This window comes from Mustela lutreola, chromosome 8 (assembly GCF_030435805.1).
Source record: "Mustela lutreola isolate mMusLut2 chromosome 8, mMusLut2.pri, whole genome shotgun sequence".
NCBI classification, from domain to species: domain Eukaryota; kingdom Metazoa; phylum Chordata; class Mammalia; order Carnivora; family Mustelidae; genus Mustela; species Mustela lutreola.
In genome coordinates this window covers 81,100,711-81,115,488 of record NC_081297.1, presented here as the reverse complement: position 1 = coordinate 81,115,488, position 14,778 = coordinate 81,100,711, and the positions used below count along the sequence as shown (strand labels likewise).

Sequence of the window (14,778 nt, the reverse complement as noted above, 5' to 3'; positions counted from 1 at the left end):
CTTGAAACAAAATCTTGTAATGAACTCAGAACTCATGGCTTAGTAAGACTCAGAAAAAAGTTCCAAGGGGACTACACAGAAACTAGAGGGGATTAGCAAACTATCTTATTAATAGATACAGGCAGTTTTAGCAAATAGGGTTCAGTATATCTATGACACAGAGCCTGAACAAATCACCTCACTGAAAATCTGTTTTTGATTCTTCTATGCCTAATGCAATAGAGTTTATATAGGTACCAGTTTTCTGTTCTCCCTCTCCCTCTCTCCCCGTGTGTGTGTGTGTGTGTGTGTGTAATATGGCATTTTGTTTATCAATTTTTTTGGATTACCACAATAAGTTTAGCTGACATCCATCATATCAATTTTTACTTTAAATAAAAATGTGGTGGATTTATATATTCAAACAGTTTATTCAGAAAATATTTTTTGAGGTTCTCACATTGGCCTGGTTATGTGTTAAGTATTGGAAATCCAAAAGACCGGCATCTGGGTGGCTCAGTTATTAAGCGTCTTCCTTTGGGCTCAGGTCATGATCTCACCGTCCCGGGATCGAGCCCCCACATCAGGCTCCTTGCTCTGCGGGGCGTCTGCTCCCTCTCCCTCTGTCCCCCCTCCTGACCCCACTCATGCTCTCGCTCTCTCTCTCCCCCCAATAGATAAAATCTTAAAAGAAAAAAGAACAAAAGGAAGGAAGAAAGAAAGACACAATGAAGTCGGTGCCCAGACAGGCGGGTACTGGTGCGCAAACAAGCAGGGCAGTAATCTAGCATTACAACTACTCTAGCAAGGATAAGGCTAAACTAGCATCTCCAACCTCCAATCACAGCCCTGGGGATGCAGGAGGACTTCCCGAAGCAGCATGCAAGTTAGGAAGCAAATCGATTCCCAGGTTCCTAGCCTTCTTTAAGTCTTTCCCAGTTCCATCCTGCAGGTGCACATTTAAGGAGGAAGCATCTTGCTGGTTCTCTTTCCTACCTGCCATTACATAACAGCCCTTCTCCGAGTCTACAAAGAAAAAGCTTTTCTTTCATTCACTCTGAATTGTCTGGCAAGCCACCAGAACATAAAGAAATCAGATGGTTCACGTTATAGTGTCAGAAAAATCTTGTCTAATCAAGTCACCATAAACCCACTACCAGGCTTCCTGTCTGCCTTACTGCTGCTTCTCTCCCACTCGGGGTGGAGGATGGCATTAGAAACCAGAAGTTTTGGCGTGCGTTGACATAGTCTCCGTTCAGACTATGTTAAAGATGGAAGCAGCAGGGGCAATGCCATTTTGGTTAAAAATCTTGCCTCTTCCATGCCTTGACTCTGGTTTGTGAATCATCAAGGCTGGAGAGGAACACTGAAGAGAGTGGGTCCTTATTTCATCCAGGTGACAGACACATGGCAGGCCTCCAGGCTTGATCTCTCCATGTTAAAATTAGAGTATTTGAGGGGCGCCTGGGTGGCTCAGTGGTTTGGGCTGCTGCCTTCAGCTCGGGTCATGATCTCAGGGTCCTGGGATCGAGCCCCGCATCGGGCTCCCTGCTCCGCAGGAAGCCTGCTTCCCTCTCTCTCTCTCTCTCTGCCTGCCTCTCTGCCTACTTGTGATCTCTGTCTGTCAAATAAATAAATAAAATCTTTTTTAAAAAATTAGATTATTTGAGGTTTATTTTAAAAAGCAGATCAGAAATGACAAATCTGTGGGTTGTGCCCTTGCACTACTGTCAGCAGGAGAAAGCTTGGTAGACTCTCTTCCCATCTGTGTCTCTGTTGCATATTTAGAATGTTCTCAAAGGGGTATTAAATACTCTGTTTACTTCTGATGGAGAATGGCATATCTAAGAGCAAAAGAGACGTAGCTAAGAGAAGTTGGTATTTTATGTTTTCTTGAAGATGTGTTACACTCACAGGAAAAGCATTTTCTTCTTTTATTTTTTATATTTTTTAAAGATGTTATGTATTTATTTGACAGAGACCACAAGCAGGGGAGCAGCAGGGTGAGGGAAAGGGAGAAGCGGCTCCCCACTGAGGAGGGAGCCTGACAGGGGGCTCGATCCCAGGACTCTGGGGTCATGACCTGAGCTGAAGGCAGACACTTAACCGACTGAGCCCCCCAAGTGCCCCAGGAAAAGCATTTCCATTAACTTTTTCCAAAAGATTAGTGTATCCCCAAATACCACATTTTCCTTTGTGCTTATCTTTTGCTCAGTGTCAATCATCAACCACATCTCATCCCCCTCCGACCATTTACCACATAATTAAAACCAGTTTATCTTAGTGGTCATATATTGTGGGTTCCGCTGTAAATAATGCACTTAACAACCATGAGTAAAACTTAATACATCTGGGTTGTAGCCTAGAGCCTTTTCTTCTTGCTGTTTATTTCCTCCAAGTTGATTAACCTGGTCTCTTACCAACACAACAGCTACTTATGGGCTGGTGTAAAACAAAATGTTCTCTAAAGCAATCCAGGATATAATACTCTGGATCTTAAAAAACCGGCCTCATTTAATTAGGATTAATTTCTCCCTCTCAGAGTTCATACGTGATTCTATTTTGGTAAGAAGCAAAATTAAAAGCTTACTTATTTCTGAATGTGAAATGCTATTTCTAGACTAGATTCTATCTGGAATCCTCAGGTGTCTGTTCCTCTCTGTCCATCTGTCACTTCTGTTTAGGGTACTGCACGATGACCCAGAGTTTGCCATGCTGAGGGTTTCTTCCGTGTGCAGAGGAAAATGAAAAGTGCAAATGAGGGTGAGAGGAAGGTCAGGAAGGGAGAGATGAAGAAAGAACCTCGAGGGGCAGCTGCAGAAAGTGCAGACCCCCATACGTAGACTGAGCTCAGCGCTGAGCACAGTGAGCCCAATGGTTTCATTTATAAGAGAGAGAGCGAGCACAGGCAGACAGAATGGCACGCAGAGGCAGAGGGAGAAGCAGGCTCCCTGCCCAGCAAGGAGCCCAATGTGGGACTCGATCCCAGGACGCTGGGATCATGACCTGAGCCGAAGGCAGCTGCTCAATGAACTGAGCCACCCAGGTGTCCCGAGCCCAGTGGTTTCAAAGTGGAGTGTGTGCACCTAGGTTCTGCAACAAAGAACACTGGGTGCTGGAAGCATTGGTTATATATGAGTTTTCTTTACTAGGTCAGAAAAATTGCTTGTATTGAACTCACAGGGGTTGACTTGGGCACCATGTGCTCCGCCTGGGTATCAGTTGATCACATGTCCTGAGCTTTCCTCGGGGAGCGGAGGGGCAGCTTCACCTCTCCCAAGGGGCTACCTGTGCAGCCTTCTGCATTTGCCCTCTCTCAGCAGGCTGTGGTTGTGGCACTTGATGGGAACTTGGTTAAGAAGATTTACAGATTATGCCAGCCAGTATTAATTGATAATCCTTGCAAAAAGGAAAACTGGCCTTAAAAGATATCTGCAGGGTGCCTGGGTGGCTCAGTGGGTTAAGCCGCAGCCTTCGGCTCAGGTCATGATCTCAGGGTCCTGGGATCGAGTCCTGCATCGGGCTCTCTGCTCGGCAGGGAGCCTGCTTCCTCCTCTCTCTCTCTGCCTGCCTCTCTGCCTATTTGTGATCTCTCTCTGTCAAGTAAATAAATAAAAATCTTTAAAAAAAAAAGATATCTGCAAACAAAACAAATGCAAAAAATTAAAAGCATAAAGTCAGAATAAAGAAAATATTGGGAACGTAAAAACAAGGATCAAACAAAAATAAGACAGCTAATATTTTTTCAGTTATTACAAGTTCTCCATTATTCATGTTCCAAGATAAAAATATTAATGATTTAGTGGTGCCTGGGTGGCTCTGTCGTTAAGCTTCTACCTTCGGCTCAGGTCATGATCCCAGGGTCCTGGGATCAAGTCCTGCATCAGGCTCCCTGTTCAGCCTGCTTCTCCTTCTCCCACTCCCCCTGCTTGTGTTCCCTCTTTCATTGTCTCTCTCTGTCAAATAAATAAATAAAAATCTTTAAAAATATATATTATGATTTAATCAGAACTGATAGCAGTGGGCCATAGAATTTTGGTGTCATCAAGACTGTTTAAAAGGGATTTATATCTACTGTCATTAATGAGTACTTGGGTCTTGTGTATATTGGGCCTTTAGCCAAGGATGGAATAAGAAAACAACCGTAACTTTAAAGACGTTTTAAAATGTGAATTATTTCATGATTATGTCATCTTTTTTACAACTATTTGTGTGTATGACTTATTATGTATTAGGTTATTTTCATAAATAACTAAGCAAACATGTTAGACTTGTATGCTGCTTTGGTTAACATTGCCGTGTAACCAAACAACCCAAGGGTTTGTGGCTCAAAACAGCAATGTACTATTATTTTTCATGATCTGTGGGTCATCTGGGCTCAACAAGGTACTTTTAACCTGGGGTTTCTTACGTGGTTTCAGTCAGACTTCTGGAAGCTCTGCGGGGCTGGATGTTCAAGATAGAACTCATGTGGCTGGCAGTGGATGTTGAATGTTGGCTGGGAGCTCATCTGGGTTTTTGTGAGCCCACGCATGGTCTCTCCATGGGATTCGAGCTTTCTACAGAATGGTGTCTGGATTCCAAATGGGGGAGACACAAATGCCTTCCAGGAGGAAGGAAGCAGAAGCTGCCAGGTCAATGAAAGTATGCCCCCCAAAATGGAACAGTGTTACCTCTACATTTGTGCCATATTCTGTTGGTCAAAACAGTCACAGGGCCTACGAGATTCAAAAGGGGAGGGAAAATAAGCCACCCCATGATGGGGTTGGGCAGAAGAGTATATATAACAGAAGATACTATTATGGCCATCCTTGAAAAATACAGTCTGCCATAAATGCTAATGTTTTTCCTGATGGGGTGTATAATCATAACATTTGGACTCCTGGAATAACTCAGAATTATAGGTAAGATCACAGACTTTGTGGTCAAACCGACTCACCTAGAGTTCTCCGATCTTGGGGAATTTAGCTGACCTGTCTGAAAAATCGAGAAAATAGAATCTATGGGATGGGGTGGGGACACTTTTGAATATTAGGTAAGAAAATGTATACACAAAGTGTCCAGAATATCATAACTGGCTGGATCAGTAGCAGATATTATTATGGTTTTGGGTTGGGGAGTGACTGGTTTAGAAAAAGCTTTTCAGAGCAAGCACTCAGATGATAGCATGGAGGATGTATCAGATAGAGAAGGTGGCCTCATCCTTATAGGGCCAAGGGGACCACTGGGGAGACCACCATCAGGTGAGGACCATCAGGGAAGGAGAGAAGCAGGAGAAGAAATGTGCAGGCAGAAGTCTCAGTATGAATTAGTGACTCACTGAATGGGGTGAGAAAGGGAAGGGAAACATCTAGAGCTATGCTTTTTTGCTTTTGAGATTGAGGTTTCCTAGACAGTAAGTAAATTTTATTAAGAATCTGGTCTCATAAAATCATCGAGTCATAATGGAACATCATTGTGTGAAAGTCATATTTTTTGTTTTTGCTTTGTAAATCACTTCCTTTTATTGGTAAAATTATTGTTCAAAGTAGAGAGCATGACATTAAAGATGTCATATCATTATATTTCAAATAAAGTTAGTTAGCTGTTATGGGTTGAATTGAGTCCCCCCAGGCGATATGCTGAAATCCTAAACTACCTGTGAATGTGATCTTATTTGAAAATAGGGTCTTTTCAGATGTAATCAAGTTAGAGTGAAGTAAAGCTAAAATAGGAGGGGCCCTTAATCCAGTATGACTTGTGTCCTTACGAGAAGAGGGAAATAGAGACACCTATAATCTCGCCTCAGACTGTAGCTGCAGCTACAGCTACAGCTGCAGCTGCGCGCCAAGCAACACCTGGGGTTACCAGAAGCTGGAAGGGAGGGAGGGGAGAATTTTCCATTTCAAGTTTTAAAGGAAGCCAGGCCCTGCCCACATCTAGCCCCCAGAACCGCAAGACAGTGTACATGTGTTTAAAGATTTATTTATTTATTTTAGGACGGGAGGGGCAGAGAGAAAGGGAGAGAGACACTCAAGCTGACTGCACTGAGCGTGGAGCCTAATTTGGGCCTCCATCTTTTAACCGGCAAGATCATGGCTGGAGCTGAAACCAGGAGTCCGATGCTTAACCAACTGAGCCACCCAGGTGCCCCCTTATCTGTGGTTTTAAGCCAGCCAGTTTATGGCACTTTGTTACCACAGCACTAAGAAACAGATATAATAACTATGTATATATACTACAATGTTGTATTCATTTTACTTGGTTAAAGGGGTGTGGCATTAAAATAAGCCCAACTAATCCTTTTGTCAAGATTTCTTTCCCATTCACCTTTCAAGATGTGAGGTGGGGCTTTCTCAGGACAGCTAAAAGCTGTGACTCGTCTCTCTGTGCCTTCCAAATGGCAAGCAGAAACTTGTAAATCATAGGTATGCAATTTGTTTGAGAACCAAACTGGGCCTTTTAAAAATATTTCATTAAAAAACAAAAAGAAACAGGGGTGCCTGGGTGGCTCCGTGGGTTAAGCCTCTGCCTTCGGCTCAGGTCATGATCTCAGGGTCCTGGGATCAAGCCCTGCATCGGGCTCTCTGCTCAGCAGGGATCCTTCTTCCCCCCACTCTCTTCCTGCCTCTCTGCCTACTTGTGATCTCTGTCAAATAAATAAATCTTTAAAAAAGAAACAAAAAGAAACAATGAGGGTGCCTAGATGGCTTGGTCAGTTGAGCATTGACTCTTGGTTTTAGCTTAGGTCATGATCTTTGGATCATGAGACCAAGCCCCGAATCAGGCTCTGAATTCAGTGCAGAGTCTACTTGGGGTTCTCTCTCTCTCTCTCCCCTCTCCCCCACCATACATTGTCTCTCTAAAATAAATAAATAAATCTTTGGGTAAAAAATCCCTCAAAGGGCTAAATACATATTTTTAAGCCCCCCCCCCATATAATATTGTTCTGATCATTAATATAATCAAAGAGCTACCTTTAAGTGAGAAAGAATCGTGATTTTTAAAAATTAAAAGTAGAAATGTAACAGTAGCTAACACTTATTGAGCAATACCAAGATGCTAAGTATTGCTGGGTCCTTTATACACATCTTCATGCTGAATCTCATCACTGCCTTATTCCTCTGATTTTACATGTGAGACTCAAAACAGTTAATTTGCCAAAGGTCATACAGCTGATAATTGATAGAACCAGGGTACCAACCCTCCACTAGGACCAAATACATGACCATACTAAAGTCTCCACTGAGATGAGAGCCACATGTGGCTAATAAAATATAAAAGAAAATTAATTAAAATTAAGCAAAATTAAAAATTCAGTACCTTGGGCACACTAACCACATTTCAATGCTCTGTAGCCCCATATGGCTTGGTATAGGTAGAGAACATATTCATCGTTGTAGAAAGTTCTATTGGGAAGCACTGGTCCAGTCCCTTAACAGCATACATTGAAAACCCAGTTAAAGGGAGAGAAGGAATAGCAGAAGGAAGAGAACAGAGGAAAGAGAAAGATTTAGGGTGAGGGAGAGACTTTTAGTGAAGAAAGAAGCCTACGGTCTAGAAGTCAAGTGGGCTCTGAGGACATTTTTAGTCTGTTATATTGTAAATGTTGGCAGTGGAAATTCCAAAGCATATTAAAATATACTTTTTAAAAATTAGAGAGCTACAGTATAACAGATAAATCTCAACTGTGTGCCTGGCATTGAGTGAGGGAGGACTTCTAGGTTGACAAATAGGCATAAGTTACCATCATAAAAATTAGAGCAATAATAATCAAATAATTAAAGTACGGCAGTTATTTTGAAGTGGAAAAAAATTCTATGGAAATAGATAGCAGAAGAGCCCATGATAACCTTGATAGGGTTCAGGGGTGCCTCCCTGAGGACAAAGTGCCATATAAACTGAGAAAGGATTAGACAACCATCCAGTGGCAGGGGGGCTTTTTTTAAGGCAGATGGCCAGCTACAAGAAGTCCTGGTGTGAAGAAGGACTCATACAGTTAAATGTGTGGCTGGAGAGAGGGAGAGCTGCAAAAGGTGAGCCAGGGAGTTAGTTGGGCAGGAATCATAATTTGGGATGGTGGAAGAGCTTGTTAAAATATTTGTCGTAAGAGTGATGAGTGAGGATTTTTTAGCCTACAAGGGATATGTTCAGATTTGCATCTGGAGAGGATTTCTATACATGCTAAGGATGCTTTAAAAGGAAGCAAGGCTGAAGATGGGGAGGCTACTTGGAAGCTATTTGGTACTGGGATGGCAGAAATAGGTCTGGAGAAATGGCGACTGTCAGGATATATGGAGCTAGAATGTATAGATATTGGCAATCACTTGGTTGTGTTTGAAGGACAACCTTCAGGTTTCTAGTTAGGGCAACTGCCTTGGGTCAGAGTCTGCAACCTACAACCAATTGGCCAATCTGCTCTGTCTTATTTTTGTAAATACAGTTTTATGAGAACCCAGCCATGCCCATTCTTCTACATACTGCCTATGGTTGCTTTGAAATACATTGACAGATCTGAGTAATTGCAGCAAAGACCCCATAGCCCTAGGGAAAGGCTAACATATTTACTATCTGGCCCTTTAAGAAAATGCCAACTGAGATAAATGATAATTATTTTTATTTATTGAGGTATTAACACTTACTAAACAATGTTCTAAATAATTTTCATATGGTATGTATGTTATGATACTCCATCCCAACTGGCAAACATGAAGTGTTACTATTGTCCCATTTACAGAAGCACGGATGTAACATTTTCACTCATACCCATAGCATCAGTTACCAGCTCCATGCCACGGACTCCTCAAATGTTGACTTCTAAATCAGACTTCTCATCTGAACTTCAGACAAGCATATCTCCCAACAGCCAGTCTCAGAGATGCCCCAAAACTCAGTATGCCCCAAACCAGATTCCTGCTTATCCCCTCAAACCACATCGTCTTTCAGTGTTCCATTTTTCTTAGTGAATATCACCAACCAGAAGAGCAAGCCAGAATCGAAGGAGCCTTTCTTGGCACTTCTCTCTCCCTGTTCCTTCTCTTGTCCATTCTATTGAAAGATTGCTGAAATCTGGCTGCTTCTTTTCAACTGGGTCACCTACCACCTGTGGGTTCTGTAATAGCTTTCTTATAAACCCATTTCACTCCACCCAGACCCTGCTCCAGTCTTCAAACTGCAGCCAGAGTGTGCTTTCTATCTTGTCCGCTTCTACCTCCATCCCTCACCTAATCTAACCTTTCCATGGCTTTGCTTGTTCTTAGGATTCCCATCAGTTTTTATTGTGTTTTCATGTTGTTTCACTGTTTTTGATTTACTCTACAGATAATGGATAGGAAAGCAAAAATCATTCTTTTTTTTTTTTTTTTAAGATTTTATTTATTTATTTGACAGATCACAAGTAGGCAGAGAGGCAGGCAGAGAGGGAGAGGGGAAACCATACTCTCTGCCGAGCAGAAAGCCCAATGCAATGTGATGTGGGGCTTGATCCCAGAACTCAGGGATCCCGACCTGAGCTGAAGGCAGAGGCTTAAGCCACTGTGCCACCCAGGTGCCCCGCAAAAATCATTCTTGTCAATACACGTGAAATAAATTCTGAGGGTCAAGGTTCAGTTAATTTAGCTTCTCAATTGTGGAAGAAGCTAGTTTTATGTCCATCGCAAATTGATGTCACTGTTTCTGACTCAGAAATGTGTCTGTTCTTCGAGTAAGTTTTAACATCTGCCTGGTAACTTCATTACAGGAATTAATACAAGACTACAGACTATAATACAAATTCATTTTATATGTATGTGACAGTCATGCTTTTACCTTTATCAGGGAAATTATCCTTTAACTTTATGAGGCATTATGCGTGGTTGGCTCTCTGCCAATGCTCCCAGCCTCCCCCTGAACCCTCTGCTTTCTCCACTCCAGCCCTGGCTCTCTTTTGTTTCCTGTAAGCACCATGTTCCTTCTCCCCTCAGAGATGTCCTTTCCTGGAATTCACTTTCACCCCAGATGTTTTTTCATCCCTTCTTGTAGTAAATATGTTTTATCCGTCAGGTCTCTAATTAAGAATCCCTGGCTGGAAAGCTTTTCCAGACCTTTCCAAGCAGTATACATTCCATTATTAGAGGCTGGTAAAACACAGGTGGCGCTTGTTACTTTTGCAGTTTTACATTGTAGAATTTATTGTTGCTTTTCAACAAAGTAACATTTTTCTAGATGGCTAAAGGCATTGCATGATAATGGGATGGAGGTAGGCTCACACTGCATCCCAGCACCTAGAGCCTTTGCCTTCACAAATTTTACCTACAAAATAAATATCTTATATTTTTGGCTGTAAATACTTACTGCTCAGGAGAGTGGTGGACTGACAAAATATGTTTTTGAGAGCCATTACCACATAGGGTCAGCCATGAAAATGCACAGGAAGCATGGGGCACCTGGGTGGCTCAGTGGGTTAAAGCCTCTGCCTTTGGATCAGGTCATAATCCCAGGGGCCTGCGATCTAGCCCCACATCAGCCCCACATGGGGTTCTCTGCTCAGCAGGGAGCATACTCCCCCCCCCCCCACCGCCGCCTGCCTCTCTGCCTACTTATGATCTCTCTCTCTGTCAAATAAATAAATTTTTAAAAAGAAAGAAAGAAAGAAAATGTACAGGAAGCAAAACCATTGGGCTGAGCAAAATGAAGGCTATTAGGAGTCTTGTTCAGGTGGAACAACTGGACAGGAATCCAGCTGCAGCCACTTGAAGTGGGAAGAAGTAGAAGCAGTTAATACAGATACCCTTGCGCAAAGTTTGGCTCTGACAAGATGAGAGGTACAAGTGGCACTGTGGTAATTCTTTAATAACCTCATTCTTGTATTATATATGCTTTCTTGACTGAAAAGCAAGGATTTACAAGTAATATGTAAAATAGCCAGAAAACTGGAGCTGTGTAGTATCTACCTTTAAAACAATTATAGGCTTTTAATACATGTCTGGTGTAGCCCGTTAAATCAAGCTTTTGAATGCAAATCAATTGTTAATTTTTCAGCCAAGGGTTTCTTATTTTTAGGCATGGGGACAAGGTTGGAAAATGGCAGCCTTAGAGTTTAGTCTGTACTTTCTATTTTTAATTTGATTTTAAATTTCTTCAAAGAAAAATAAATAAATAAATTTCTTCAAAGAGACTGGTTTCCAGGGACCTGTGACCTGCCTGGGCTATATGGTCTCTGGAGCTTCATAAGAGGCTTTTCTATGCCTTTTATGAAAGGAAAGGAGGAAGGGAGAAATGAATGTCTTGTGCGTTGATAAGATTAGAGCTATATTGTCGAGAAGGCTGTATGAAATCAATTCTAAAACCAGACCAGATTTAACCGCACTTACCCAGAATAAATGGCCCTCCTCCTTTCCAAGAATAAATCAGCCTAAGTCACCACTTCCTATTAGTTCTGAAGCCCAGAAAAGCTCATAACTTAGGCTGACGTTGCCCTAAGAGAACACAGCAGAGGAGGCAGTAGCTTCCTTATCCCTTTCAAAGGTCGCTTTATCAGCTCCCTTTATAAATATTGCGCCCACGGGCTTACATCAGAAAGCTCGATTCGATTGGGGAGCTCTCCATAGTCTATTTTTGCCTGAAAACGCTGAATAGGGTGGGTCTAAGTAGCACCGAGGTCTCGGGGCAGAAGGAGCTCGTAGAGATATGACTGAGCCTGGGAGCTCCGCAACAAATCCACTCGAGTAGGTGGTGCAAAGAAATCGAAGACCCAGATTCACGTTTTCCTTCATCAGTTTGCGCGTGCGGGTGGGTGGGAGGTGAGAGCAGTGCCCAGCTGCCAGTCCTGAGCTGCAAACTGCCTTTAGTCGGTTTGTGCAAGGAAACTCTCCCCTAATGTAAATTAATTTCCCCCAAGGTGGCCTTCGCCCTTGGCCGAGGGGCATTTCCAGGCCGCTTACCCAGAGGTTGTTTGGTAAATAAGCACGCTCATGAAGTGTCTGCATTTGGAAAGGCGCTCGCCTGCGGCGCGCGTTCCCGAGCCCCAGCCCGGGACCAGGTGGCGGGGACGAGGGCTTTGGTTTTCCCCACTGAACAGAGAGAAGGACCCGACCGGTGGAGGCTCCTCCTCCAGGGATGCTGGAGGGACTGCGTCGTTCCCTGAGCCTCGCCCTGGCGCGGGGCCCCCGGCGGTGGCAGCCCGCGCCGCGCAGTCCGTGCGCCGGGGCTTGGCCGCGCCGCCCGCTTTCGCATCCAGCCGCGCGCTGCGTGCCGCCGCCGCTCTCCGCAGCCCCGCGCTCCCGGAGGCTCCCCATGGCCAGCCCGACCCGCGCCGCTGCGGCCCTCGCCCGTCAGGTACCTGAACCCGGGCGTTTGTGGAAGGGGGGGCGGAATGGACCCGGGGTCTCCGAAGCCAGCCGGCCTGGTCGGGCGCAGTGCTGGCGTTTCCTGCATCATCCTGCTTCGCCGCGCATCGCCGTTGTCTCCACCCAGCCGTTTCTTCCTTCTCCAGCCCTAAGCGAAATCTAGACCTCCAGCCCGCGAACTCCGCTTGGGAGAGGCCCCTGCCTGGCAGGTCTAACGGCCAGCCGGTGACCCGCTGTGGAACGCGGCGCGGACAGCCACCGGGAACGCGAGGGTCGCCATGGAAGTCGCTTTGGGGGTGGAGGGGGAAGCGGAATTTCTGGGTGGCCAGAACCGAGAGCCACATCCTCCGTGCTTTCACCACCTCAAAATATTTTGACCGCAGCCTTCTGCCTCCTTGGATGCCTCCCTCCCCCACCCCCCTCACGTAGCTATTTAGCAGATTAGGATTTTTTATTATTATTTTTTTCTTTTCTTTTTAAAGGTCTGCACCTTTCCCCAATTCGTCCCACTTCCATTGTGTTCTTAAGCATCTTTTATATTACTGCCTAATTCCCTGAGGTTTTGTCCTTAACCTGTGAGGTTTGGTGTCCACGCGCCTGCATTGCAGGACCCTGTCCTTGGAGAAAATGGTTCGTTCTCGTCCTCATCCCTTTTCTAGTCTTGCTATTGTGCGCGAGTGATTGACAAGACCACGAGGCTGAGCGCGCTCAGGAGATTTTTCTATAAATGGCTTAAAACCCTAGTCTAGACTATTTACTCGGATATAAGGGGGGACAATTACCTTCTTGTTCTTTGCTGGTGAACCCTTGCTCTGTGGGGCGACCCTGGAATTTAACCGGTCTGCCCTACGCCAGCGGTGGAGGACGAAAACAGCTGCGTGGTCGGGAAGGGTAGAAAGTGAAGGACAACACTCCCAGGGCGCTCTCCTTTGGGGCTGGTGCCTGGGTGCTTGAGCCTCCTTTCCCTGTTTGCTCGGGTACCTGAGCGGAGCCCGCGGTGTGATGGTAAGCGAACCGATCCTCATTACCCCAGGCCGCAGTTATCCAGTTGGCTTTACTTAATGACTTTAATTCTTCTTTAAGGACTGCAATAACGGATGCTCCCCAGAATGTACTGGAGAAGCGGGATCAAAGGAGGTGGTGGGGTCTTTCAGGGTAAGTTATCTGCCAGAGTGAAACAGCAATCAACTGAATAAATCTATTTCTTGTTGAGATTTGGGCAATTTTCACCTGTGAGTTATATATTATTTTAGGTATGCTGCCATGCATTTTAAATTCCATTCCTGGGGGGGGCGGTATCATTTGGGGAGCATTAATATCTTCACATCTAAAATTACCAGGCAGTTGTTTATTTTATTTCATGAGTCATAACTTTTTCTTGGAGAACAATTAATTTGTAAATATTCACCTAGAGGTTTATCTGATCGTATCAGTAAGTATAACCCTTCACTAGTGGAAAAAGTTACACTTGACCATTTTTCTCTGTAAAGCAACACCTAACATTTTACAGTAAATATGTTGTACTTCACTTTCTTTATGAATTATGGGGTTTATATATTAAGTAATCTCATATAACTTTCCAGGCGACTAATGAGGAGAAAATGAGAAAGAATCTTGTAAAAGCACTTTGAAAATCATAAAAATTCAAAGATAGGGTGTATTATTATTTTCTCTATGAATCATTATCTCCACCCCACCCCACCCCACAGCTTTCCACCAACCAGGGAGGGTTTTTCTTCTCTTTATGTCTCCCTCTACTCTCCTGCCTATTTCAGTCACTGTCAATTGTCATCCGTAGCACAGAGTGTCCTAATGATCTCACATCCTGGCAGGGTTCACAGAGGGAGTGGAAACTTGACTCATCAATTTCCCACACACCCAACTCTTACTATGTGGTAGGCATTGGAAATCTGAGGATAAATTCAAGATAAGGTTTGTGCTCTCAGGATTAAAAATAATAATAATAAGCGATAGATGATAGATAAGAATATAGTAATTTCCTTACTAGGATAAGTTTCTGAGTTTTATTTGTCCATAATATTTTTAGTCTTTTAAAAATAATATCCTCTATAGCCTTTTTAAAAAATATATTACTTTTTTTTTTAAGATTCTATTTATTAATTTGACAGAGATCCACAGAAGTAGGCAGAGAGAGAGAGGAGGAAGCAGGCTCCCCACAGAGCAGGAAGCCCAACATGGGACTCGATCCCAGGACCCCGGGATCATGACCTGAGCCAAAAGCCGAGGCTTTAACCCACTGAGCTACCCAGGTGCCCCTCCTTTATAGCCTTATAGCTAATGTAGTCTACTCATCTAGTTTATTAAGACCAAGTTCAGATACACTCTGGGGACTTAGATATTGAGATATGGATTCTAGCAAGAATGAGATAAAACAGACTATTTTTGATAATCTCTCAGGATTATTTTATATAGTAGGTATATTCCTCAAAGGGTATATAGACGAATGTGATTTTTTTTTCCCAAAAGGCCTTTA

The 14,778-nt window shown here is 43.8% G+C and overlaps 1 protein-coding gene across 4 annotated transcripts in view; it reads left to right on the top strand.

Moving 5' to 3' along the window:
• BCAT1 (branched chain amino acid transaminase 1) overlaps positions 1–14,778 on the top strand; it is a 110,964-nt gene that overhangs the window by 20,632 nt on the left and 75,554 nt on the right. The window contains exons 1-2 of one of the 4 annotated variants that reach the window (XM_059185787.1): positions 11,983–12,273; positions 13,368–13,439. The exons of 1 other annotated variant lie outside the window; for it this stretch is intronic. In XM_059185787.1, the coding sequence (XP_059041770.1) occupies positions 12,055–12,273; positions 13,368–13,439 (291 nt within the window). In that variant the 5' untranslated portion in view covers positions 11,983–12,054. Of the gene's footprint in view, positions 1–11,982; positions 12,274–13,004; positions 13,290–13,367; positions 13,440–14,778 lie in introns of those variants that run through there. 2 more of the 4 variants (XM_059185789.1, XM_059185788.1) reach the window with 2 other exon arrangements.